At 32.3% G+C, this 12,419-nt stretch overlaps 1 protein-coding gene across 1 annotated transcript in view; it reads right to left on the bottom strand.

Moving 5' to 3' along the window:
* Nucleotides 1-3,552: 3,552 nt before the first annotated feature.
* LOC114455731 (transmembrane protein 163-like) overlaps nucleotides 3,553-12,419 on the bottom strand; it is a 54,646-nt gene continuing 45,779 nt past the window's right edge. Inside the window, exons 4-8 of the mRNA XM_028437114.1 lie at nucleotides 11,803-11,894; nucleotides 10,511-10,607; nucleotides 8,063-8,174; nucleotides 5,129-5,270; nucleotides 3,553-4,200 (exon numbers count right to left, since the gene is read on the bottom strand). Of these exons, the coding sequence (XP_028292915.1) occupies nucleotides 4,140-4,200; nucleotides 5,129-5,270; nucleotides 8,063-8,174; nucleotides 10,511-10,607; nucleotides 11,803-11,894 (504 nt within the window). The 3' untranslated portion in view covers nucleotides 3,553-4,139. The remainder of the gene's footprint in view (nucleotides 4,201-5,128; nucleotides 5,271-8,062; nucleotides 8,175-10,510; nucleotides 10,608-11,802; nucleotides 11,895-12,419) is intronic.

The raw sequence follows: 12,419 nt of genomic DNA, 5'->3' as shown, positions 1-12,419 counted from the left end.
TTTTGTGCATTTTTCTTTCATTTTTTGAGTTTTTGGAGTAGTTTTTGTCTATATTTGTTGTACTTTTGTGCGCATTTCTTGTGTATTTTTGTAGTCATGTTTGTGTCTTTTTTATGTTTGTTGTTCTTTTGTGCTTTTGGAGTTTTTTTGTATTTTTTTAGTCTATTTGTAATTTTGGAGTCATTATTGTGTGTTTTTTTTGTCATTTGGGGTTGAGGTAATGTAATTTAAGAAGTGGGAACAGTTAGTTTAAACTGGCTAATAATGGTCATGAAAACTCATGAATGTGGTTAAATTGGAAAAAAATAAGCATTAAATATTGTTAAAAGAGGTTAAAAGTAACAATAATGAGTCAACATATGTGACATTAGGTGGAAAAGTGGTAGAAACTGTTTATAAGTGCTGAAAATGTCTTCAAAGTGGAAAAAATATGCAGAAAAGCCAATTAAATTAGATGGTGAAGTGGCAGAAAAGGAGTAATGTAGCAAAAATGCATTAAAAGGAGCAAAAATATGGCAAGAAAAAGTGATGAAAATATGGTAAGATTGGTGTAGTTGCAGAAAAAGGGTAAAAATAAAAAAATAAGACGTCTGGCGACCCCATCCCAGTGTTTCGCGACCAACCCCGAGGTTGAGAACCCCTGGTTTCGCCAACTCGTAGCCGATTGTCTTCTGTGCAGTAAAAGAGAAGTTTGGGGAACTTTACAAATCAGTGTGCTGTTGGTGAGTGGAAGCAGTGCGAGAGAATTCACACCTTCACTTTTTATACTAAAGTCACTAGTTTCACACATTAAAGGAGCTACGATAGCACTGATGAGTCCATAACCATGAGCACACAGTGGATCATAATACGCTGTGGATGTATTAAAGTCACTGCTGAGGCTTTCCAAAGGACAAACCTCAGTCTTTTTTGGTGCAGAAAAGCTGAATATTGGATGAAAACTGTTCTAACACTGGATCTAAAACATCTACATCTATAAACAGCTCAGCTTCACACATCTACATCCAATCAGAAAAGGTTCACTTACAGTGCAAAAAAGTTACAGTAAGACTTTCCATGATCATGTCACTGATAATCTACAGTAATATGTAAAAACCACCTTTACAGTAAACATTGGTACGTATAATATCCAACACTGATCAGTCTGTAGCCTAGCTAGATGCTACCTAATCCCAACCTTTGTGCTACACATTATGATATTTACAGTCCATGTGCTTTGTATTTACATTCTGTTTGTGCAGTGATAACATTTATGGACACATGCAGAATAAATAATAAAAGCCTCGTCCCTGCGATGGATTATTATTATTACCATTATTTATTATTTCTACTCCATCTGTGCTTAGAAACCTCGTTAAGCTTTTGTCTTTATTGCATTATTGCTGTCAAAAAGTAAGAAAAAACACGTGATAAATATACCCGCCTCCACTTCTCTAATGTTAATGTTACAAAAGGCATAACATAGCAATAAAAATGAAGTACCAAAATAAAAGCATACGGTCTTAGTAATTGCATGGGGAGCTCTTATTTTGCCGATTCATGAAAGGGAAGTAAACAAGCTGCTTTTGTATTGTTTAAATGGGTTTTGAACAGGGTTAGGGTCAATAATAATAACTGTTATCGCGAGTCATTTGTTTTCAAGTCGAAGTCGAGTTGCAAGTGATTTTGTTGATTAAAGTCATCAAATTTGTCACATAAAGCTACGTTTTATGGGGTTATTTATCAAACGCTCAGTAATTGAGCTTGATTGACTTTTTTTTTTTTTTCTTTCTTTTTTTTCCACCATAATCGTAATTGAACTTCGATAATCGAAGATGTAATTGTAATTGAAAAATGTAATTGAACCCAACCCTGGTTTTGAACTGTAGTGTGACTAATTTATGTTCTTAATAGACCTGTGAAAGTTACGGAAAAGGATTTAGGCTCGAAAAAACTATAAAAAACATAAAAAAACAGATTTAGTGGGAAAAAAAAAAAAAAAAAACTAATGGAAGAGAAAAAAAAAATCGCAATTGAAGAACACGTTTTTTTTGTCTATTTAGAAAAAAAAAAAATATTTTCTGTTTTAATCTTTTAGTCTCAATGTTTTTTTTTTTTTTTTGCGAAATAGTAACAGATGAAAAAAATAAATAAAATGTCAAATGCCAAAAAAAAAATCAACACAAAATAAAGATTTAGGCTAAAAAAATAAATAAATAAGGCTAAAATAAAAAAAGACAAAGACAAAAAAAAAAAAAAAAAAAAACAGGCAAAAAAAAAGAAAAATTTCAAGACATAAAAAAAACATAAAAACAGGAGACTAAAAAAATAAATAAATAGTTATAATTTCTTCCACTACTAGATCTGTTTTTGAGGCTCTGTTTAATCTAATCTACTGTTAAAGCAGTGCAGGCGAAGAGATGATGCGGTTGCTTGGTATTTTGTTGACTCAGCACTTCTCCCGAGGCCTCTGCATCCTTAATGAACACAGACTCACACGGTTCTTACGTTGCTTTTAGCAAATAGTGAGAAAAGAACTTCTGCAGAGGTGTTTGAGATTTTACCGTGAGTTTAAAAACGTTTGTGTGCTTTGTGCTATCGAAACATCACCAAAACATCTTCAATAAGAATTAAAAGCCTGAGCCACATAATTATGTAGTGCTGAATGTAAAAACCTGCTCACTGTTAAATAGCTGATATATTTAGATCATTTCTCACTTTCCTCATATTTAGATCATTTTTCTTTCTTTTGAGAACAAATATCATGTAAAACAGCATGTTCTTTATCATTGTTAAAAATGTGTACACATGAAAAATAAATCTAAATGTTATAGTAAATCTAAATGTAAATATTTAATCTAAATGTTAACTGTAAATCTAAATGTAAATGTTTAATCTAAATGCTAAAACTAAATCTCAATATTAAATCTAAATGTGAAATATATATGTTAAATGTAAATCTAGATGTAAAATCTAAATCTAAATCTTAAATGTAAATGTTAAATCTATATGTTAAATCTAAATCTCAATATTAAATCTAAATGTTAAATGTAAATCTAGATGTAAAATCTAAATCTAAATATTAAATGTAAATGTTAAATCTATATATCAAATTTAAATCTAAACATTAAATCAAAATGTCATTATTGAATCTTAATTTAAATGTTAAATATAAATCTGAATGTAAAATCTGAATATTAAATGTAAATCTAAATGTTAAATCTAAATCTAAATGTTAAATCTAAATCTAAATGTTAAATCTAAATCTAAATGTTAAATCTAAATCTAAATGTTAAATCTAAATCTAAATATCAAATGTAAATCTAAATGTTAAAACTAAATCTAAATATTAAATGTAAATCTAAATGTTAAATCAGTCAATTACACTTTGTATAATTTCTAAACATTTAGTTTTACACTTGGCAATCGATTTAACATTTAGATTTAGATTTACATTTAACATTTAGATGTAATATTTACATTCATTTATTTATGTTTATACATTTTTAGCAGTGATAGTGAACATGCTGTTTTACATGAATTTGTCTCAAATGAAAGAAAAATTAGATAAATGTGAGGAAAGTGAAATAAATGTCAGCTATGAAACAGTGACAGAGTTTTTAAATTCAACACCTCATACACAGACATGAAACTGTAGTTTTTGAGTCGTGTAATCTAATCTAATCCCTCTAACGATGGTTGAGTTTGAGCAGAAATGAAGTGAAGAAGAAGAAGAAGAAGCAGTTTTCCATCCAGGAGATGATCTTCACTCATATCGTCATCTTTCAAAGTCTCTTAGAAGTCCGACGTATGTTTGTATGTATGTATGACACGTGATGCATACAGTACATGAATGTATATACAGAATTATGTGTATATATGTATATATACAGCATATATAAATATATTCACATGTGGGTCGTCTCCAGCCCTCCACCTCTTCACTGGGGGTGAAATCAGGTGGAGTGGACGGATGAATGGATGAACACACAAACACACACTTTGTGCTGTTCACGTGATTGTGTGAGTGGAGGGAAGTAGAGAGAGAGAGAGAGAGAGAGGAGGGTAGGAGGCACCCAGGTGTGTGTGTGTGTGTGTGTGTGTGTGTGTGTGTGTGTGTGTGTGTGTGTGTGTGTGTGTGAACCTGCTCCACAGGCCTCTCACTCAAAGCGCTCGTAGTTCCTGGTCTGTCTGACTCGAGGAACCATGTCCCTCAGCAGCCTGTGGAAACACACAAACACACTGAAAAGTGTTCTCTGGTGCGTAGAATATGGGGCGCCCATTGTAAAGTTGTGCAATATAAATGTTAAATATAAACGTTAAATCTTAATGTTAAATGTAAATGTTATTTGTCAAATCTAAATTTAAATGTTAGATCTAAATGTCACGGGTGAAAATAAATATTTAGCTAATATGCAAATTCACCAGAATTTGCTTTGATTTTGGTATTTCTGGTAAATTCACATATTAGATAAATATTTAGTTTCACCCGATTTAACATTTTACATTTAGATTTAGATTTAACATTTAGATTTAGATTTTACATTTACATTTAACATTCAGATTTACCATCTGGATTTACATTTAGATTTGGATTTTACATTTAGATTGAACATTTACATCTAACATTTAGATTGAACATTTACATTCAGATTTAACATTTACATATAACTTTTAGATTTACTATTTAGATTTAACATTTAACATTTACATTTAGATTTAACATTTAGATTTAGATTTAACATTTACATTTTAGATTTAACATTTAGATTTAGATTTACTATTTAGATTTAGATTTACTATTTAGATTTAGATTTACTATTTAGAATTAACATTTACATTTAAATTTAACATTGAGATTTAACATTTACATTGATATTTTATATTTAACATTTACATTGATATTTTATATTTAACATTTAGATTTAGATTTAACATTTACATTCATTTTTACAAGAAAAGAACTATCACAAATTACACAAATATTGCTGTAAATCTGGTAAAAATCACAAGTTTTTTTAACGTGGTTTGTTGGTAAAAGTTGTTGTTTATTATTATATATGTGCAACTTTACAATCAGGGGCCCATAGTAGAACGTGTTTAAATTACACACAACAACAACAACAACACCGAGTGGTCGGTTTCTTACTTCACGCCATACGCCAAAATGATGAGTGCGATGAGAACTCCGATGGTTCCGTCCAGGAACCAGACGTCAGGATGTCCTTTAAAGACCTCAGAGCTGATTAGAATAGAAAAGCCCATCACGGCTCCAACCAGAGAGTTAAAGCCTGGAAACAAAGAGAACATTTCACTTTAAATCATTCCGTCTGAGAGGAAACCACTGAAAGTGTGTAGAACGAGTCAGATTAAATATTAATAAAAAAGGTTTATTTCTGTATTTTTTAAAGTCTGTCTGATAGGTACAACGACCAATTAGGACCACATTCAAATTTATTAAAAAAAATCTGGGAAATATGAGCTTAAAGTCATAACATTTCAGGAAAAAAGTTGTAATTTTATGAGAATAAAGTCGTAATATTTCAGGATTAAAGTCCTAATATTTCGAGATTAAATTTGTAATATTTAGAGATTAAAGTAATAATATTTCGAGATTACAGTCAGAATGTTTCGAGATTAAAGTAATCATACTTTGAGATTACAGTCCTAATATTTTGAGATTAAAGTAATCATATTTTGAGATTACAGTTCTAATATTTCAAGATTAAAGTTGTAATATTTAGAGATTAAAGTTGTAATATTTAGAGATTAAAATCATACTAATTCGAGATTAAAGTAATATTGTTTTGAGATTAAAGTTGTAATATTTAGAGATTACAGTCGTAATATTTAGAGATTACAGTCGTAATATTTAGAGATTACAGTCGTAATATTTAGAGATTACAGTCCTAATATTTAGAGATTACAGTCCTAATATTTCAAGATTAATGCCATAATATTTGGAGATTAAAGTAATCATATTTTGAGATTACAGTCCTAAAATTTCAAGATTAAAGTTGTAATATTTCGAGATTAACGTCGTAATATTTAGAGATTACAGTTCTAATATTTTGAGATTAAAGTTGTAAAATTCAGAGATTAAAGTTGTAATATTTAGAGAATAAATTGACCATTTTAGATGCAGACAGGTGTAATAATAGACATGACATAGTGTCCGTCAGACATTTAATCTGAAGCCAAGTATCCACTACTCCTGCACATTAATAAAACATAATATTATAATATCATTTACAATGTAGCACTACAGTGAAATTCACCAGCTCTCACACACACAAACTGTTCTAAATCTGATTCATTTTTTTAGTCTGTGTGTGTGTGTGTGTGTGTGTGTGACAGATGAAACATCGTTGTGTGTGTGCATCCTGCTTTAGTTGTCGTACATTTCTTGGAGATCATCCTGTACTGCAGTGTGACATATTATTGGACATACTTACTTCTTCCATAATCTACTTTGTAGAAGCAGGCAAATTATTATTTATGAGACAGTCCTAGATGTTAAATATGGTTCAATGGGATAATAATGATAATTATCCTGTATGTGCACTCTGGTATTGAAAGAGTGATAATTTATGACGGTCGTTATGGAAGCGTCCAGTAGTTATCATCCTTATAGATGTGAACCTTTACAGCCCTCGGCCTCAGTCGATACATTTTTCCTCCATAAGTACATTTCAGAGTCTGGGGGGGTTTAGTCTCTCCTGCAGAACGTTTGGAGTCTTGTGGGAAATATACGTCGACTCTGAGAACAGCAATCTCAGGTTTATTGGATTGATGCCCTGTGAGCTCTGAGACCTACGTGTGTGTGTGTGTGTGTGTGTGTGTGTGTGTGTGTGTGTGTGTAATTACAGAATGTTCTCGTAGTTCAGCTAAATGGAAAAGTCACACACTGCAGCACATGCTAATGCACACATGGGCAACTGGGATTATATTTGTGGAAACGTACAAAAAGCAAAAAAATATAGATTAACGACAATCGAACAACACAAAAAATTATTCCAAAAAACATACAAAATTACATAAAAATGCAGGAAATTACCAAAAAAAAAAAAAACTACAAAAAAGACATTAAAAGCACACAAAACATCTACAAAATTATCAGAAAAATACACAAAACCACAACTGAAATATACAAAATACAGATTCATGCAGGAAATGACAAAAAAATATCCATACATCAAAAGGACACAAAACAACCACAGCATTATCAAAAAATATACACAAAACAACAATAAAAATACACAAAATGACAACAAAAATATACGAAATGCCTCTAAAACATACAAATTAGATAAAAAATGCCCAAAAATCTACAAAAAACACAAACATATCAAAAGCACACAAAATGACTACAAAATTATCAGAAAAATGTACAAAACAACAAAAATACACAAATTCCTTTTAAAAACATACAAGATTAAAGAAAAATGCACTTTGTGCAACTACCAAAATAAATAAAATTAAAAAAACAATAGCAAAACAGACAAAACAACAACAAAAAACACACATTAAATGAAATGACTCCCAAACACACAAAATTATTTCAAAAACACACAAATAATAGGGGCCACCAGAAACACACAAAATGCCTTTAAAGACAGAAAATTACATAAAATCCTACAAAAAATGCAAACATACCAAAAGCACACAGCACAACTGCAAAATTATCACAAAAATATACAAAAAGCAAAACAAAAGCTCTGAAAACATACAAAATTACAGATAAATGCACAAAAAAAACAAAAACAAAAGGAGCACTCAGAGAGCAAACCTTCACTTAGTTTATATACACAGAGTCACCAGCAGGTGGTGCTGTAGAACCAGCCAAACATGTTCTGGATACTGTATCCACAATAACTGCCAGATCATCTCCAAAATCTAATTCTTTCTTCCTTTTATAATGTCTAACAGCTCACCAAATTTCATTTAAATGCATTCAAAACTTTTTCAGATATGAATGACTTTTATTTATTGATCTCATTTGGTTCCATAATGTAGATGTTTTCCATTTGTTCTGGACTCTTAAAGCTGCAGTGTGTTTGTTTACTGTGTGTTGTGCACGTACCATCAGTGATGAGTGCACGGCTCGTCAGAACCCTCCCCAACATGAACTTGGCCACGGCGAGCACAGCACACAGGAACGCACTCACTATGGCTACGCTGAACAGGAAGTCGTCCTGAAAAACAAACATTATTTTCATTCATAATCACAACAAAGAAGAAGAACTGGATCAAACGGTTTGGATTTTTAACTGGTTTTTGGTAACAATTAGTTTCCAGTGTCAACACAAAACCAAAATAAAACAAACTTTCCGTCCACTTTAGTTCATCTTTAGCTCATTAATTTGGTTTTGTGTGTTTTTAGTTGTAAGTGTAACAAAATAACTTAAATCCAGTGATGGGGAAAAATACATTTCCTCAGCTTGAAACTAATGGATGGTGAACCATGTGACATTTTCTTTAAATTAAGCCGATCTTTTATCAAGGCATCAATAAACACTGCATATAAAGTACTATTAGGTCAATTTGATTTAAACACACTTGCAAATTCGTGTGAACAACATTTAATAATGATTAGTTAATTCAAAAATAGCATTTTTAAACATTTGTTTTTCCACTTATGGAGCCAATAAATCATTGTTCAAAACTGCTGATGCAATTTGTGTAATTTTTTTATTATTTTTGTCTCAATAACTGAATTTTTCACAGTTCTGTCTTCATCTGTCTTTAAAAGCTATCAGCTGCTTTTATTTTGCCTAAAGATTGGCCTGGCCCCAACAATTGCTGCGCAGCAGCTATATGATTAAACACGATTGGTTAACTATGTCAGTATATTTACAGTATTCTTCAGTTATTGCAAAAACTTTCAATTTAAAGTGACTTTCCTCCTGTGTGATGCTTTTCTTAACGTCTCCATTATTCATGAGGTAAATACTGATGTTTCAGGCCTGTGTAACTGTAGGAATTGTGTTGTATTTATTGGTGCACGTGCACAAAGGTGAGCCTCAGGTCTCGTTCTAATCAGACACTGAACATGTTCTGTTCCACTCAGACAGATTCACAGCTCATTATTTAAAGGTGCTGCAGAGCTCAGGACTTACAGGAAACTACATTACAATAAGGTTACCACCTAATCAGAGATCTATTATATCTGGACTGAAATGACAGAGAAACAAAAGGAAAAAAGAGGAAAAACGATGGTGAAGAAGATTCATTGATAGAAACATAAATGCAAACGTACTCGTGTGTGAGGAGTAGGTTTGTAAAGAGGCGGGACTTTGAAAGGAAATTTCCATGGAAATTTAAACTCGAGAATTTTAAGGAATATTAGAAAACTTTTCATTGGAATTAGTTAATGGAGATAAACAGGAAGTGGTTCTCACACTGAATTAAGAGAAACAAATAATGATTTTGTCGGTTTTTTCTGTCGTGTGTATTTTTCTGTTTTGTTTTGTGTGTTTTTAAGTCTTTTTTTATTTATTTACATTTAATTCTAGTCTTGTATATTTTCTGTGATTTTGTTGTTGTTTTTGATGAGTTTCTGAGGTCATTTTGTGTTTTTTTTTATCTTAATAGGATTATTTTGTGTGTTTTTTGTCATTTTGTTGTTTTCTGTGTTTTCTGTAATTTTGAAGCCGTTTTGTGTGTTTCTGGGGTCATTTTATGTATTTTTTTTTAATTATTTTATTGTTGCTTTGTGTCTTTTCTGTCATCTTGTTGTATTGTGTGTTTGTCATTTTGTGTTTGTTTTTTTTTTTTTAATCTTCTCGTTGTCATTTTGTATATTTTCTGTTATTTTGTATATTTTTTGGGGCCATAGATAATTTAACCCTCAAATCAGACACAATCACATGATTTTTGTGGGCCCCACTGTGATAAAACTCTCCATCTTTGTAGAAAATAACCTTTAAATGCTCTCCAGATGGTTTACAAAGCTAATAAATACTTTTTTTTCCCTACAGATTCATACCAGTAATGTCTTCTAATGCAATAAAACTGTCTATGCTATACTAATAATCCAGATCAAAGGTAAACTGGCATGTTAATTGGATTTTAAAGCCCTTGCAGCTCAATAAGTGAATCGATAAAGAGAACTCTGGCTGTGAGTGGTGAACAGATGGCAAATGGAGGGTGAATCCTTTACAAACACAAAGTTTCAGAGAACAAGAGCTGAAAATAATGCGTTGGGCTGTGACGACAGCCGAGCTGGGCTGTACCCCAGCAACAGAGAGAGGAGACTATTTTAGGATCCTTATTGATAGTCTCAACAGCTCTGCAGAGAGGGTGTGTGTGTGTGTGTGTGTGTGTGTGTGGGGGGGGGGGGGTACGATAAAGAATGTGCGAGTGTCTGTAGCAGAGACAGAAACACACCACACACAAGTCAGATCTCTGTGAGGTGTGGAGTACGTGCACGTGAACACATGTGCACATCATATTGTTTCATCATATATTCATGTCCCGATAGCAGGAGTGTTTTCTGTGTGTGTGTGTGTGTGTGTGTGTGTAGTCTCACCACTTTCGGTGGCATCCTGGTTGCCAGGTCATGGACCGCCTTTCCCAGGATACACACGGAGGAAAGAACAAACACGACCCCGAGGATGACACATGCACTGCAGACCAACACAGAGACACTGGGATTTAGTTAGTGGGAGAGGAAAAGTCCAGCATCAGACTGACCCCATAAAGACTGGACAATGTTGGAGCATGCTGTAGTTTTAATGGTTAAATGTGCATCAAGTGCCCATTCATACATGAGACTACAAAGATACACAAAAGTAACAGAAAAATAATCAAAACAAGAACAAAAAATCACTTCAAAATACATAAAATGAATAGAAAATACAAATAATGACTCCAATAACACATAAAAAAACCACAAAATGAGAGAATATATAACTAATACACGATATAACAGAAAAATGCAAGACAATAAAAACACAAAAAATGACGCTCAAGAAATGCACATGATGACTGCAACAACAACACAAAACAAAAACAAAGACACACAAAATGACAACAAAAACACACACGACCAAAAAATAAAAATGCACATGATGACTCCGATAACACACAAAACAAAGACAAAAACACACAAAATGAGAGAAAAATATACAAAAACACACAAAACAGACAAAAAATGCACACGATGACTCTAATAACACACAAAAACCAACAAAATGAGACAAATATATGGATTATAACACCAAAAATTCACAAAATAAGAACAGAAATATACAAATTGACAACAAAAATATTAAATATAACCACAAAAACACAAAACGAACAAAAAATGGACATGAAAACTTCAATAACACACAAAAAACTCACAAACCCCCCAAAAACAGACTAAACTCTTGATTTTTGCCTGTACTGTTCACGCTGCATATTAATCTCACACAATCCCAGGTTGCCCCTCCCTCTTTGTGTAGATTTGTGTCTTTCAGAGTGTGTGTGTGTGTGTGTGTGTGTGTGTGTGTGTGTGTGTGTGTGTCCCAGCTCAGAGCAGAGCTGATAAGCTGACAGTTATTGAGCTACAACCAGCCTCAGTTCTGACCAATTAATACTCTGTTGTGTAGCAGTGCACACACACTGCACCTCAATTAGTGTGTGTGTTCTCCTCCACATTGGTATTATGTAATACATTGAGTTAATTTGATTTGAAGAACAAACAATTGGAAAATTAGAAGCTGCAAAATCAAGACAATACAAATGCATGCTTCAATTTGAATCTTGAGGCCAAAAACATCACATATTAATAAACAAACGTTCAGCATCAAACAGCAGAGGTGAGATTATTGAACGTACATGTATTCTCTGTGTGCTGAGTGAACTGCTGCTGCGTTGCTGTAGCGCCACAGGACGATGATGGATGAGAGGACGTCGAGTGTGGCGTCAAACTGCAAAAAAATAACAAGTCACATTTACCTGCACTGGAACAAATATGATTAATTCAACCTGAAACACCAGGGATTTATCATTAGAGCTTTATGAACGCATCCAATTTATCACAGCATAATGGGATTTTATTTGATCTGTTGTTGTTTTGTATATTATGACATTTTTGTGTATTTTTCTTGTTGTTTTTTGTGCTTTTGTGTATTAATGTTGACATTTATGTGTTTCTGTTGTCATTTTGTGTGTTTATCTTGTCGTTAGGTGTTTTCTTCTGACGTTTTGTGTAATTTTCTTGTTGCTTTGTGTGATTTTGAATCATTTTCTGTACTTGTGTTGTCATTTTTTGTATTTTTGCTCTCAATGTGTGAAATTTCTGTAATTTTGTGTATTGTTGTTTTGATTTTATTCACACAATTTGTGTAATTTTGTGGTTGTATGTGTTTTTGAGTCATTTTGTGCATTTACAATGATTTTGTCGGTCATTTTGTGGAATTATGTCATTTTGTTGTTCTTTCTTTTTTTTCTTG

This window comes from Gouania willdenowi, chromosome 21, assembly GCF_900634775.1.
Source record: "Gouania willdenowi chromosome 21, fGouWil2.1, whole genome shotgun sequence".
NCBI classification, from domain to species: domain Eukaryota; kingdom Metazoa; phylum Chordata; class Actinopteri; order Blenniiformes; family Gobiesocidae; genus Gouania; species Gouania willdenowi.
The sequence above is the reverse complement of the archived record's forward strand: the minus strand, read 5'-3'. Positions and strand labels throughout refer to the sequence as shown.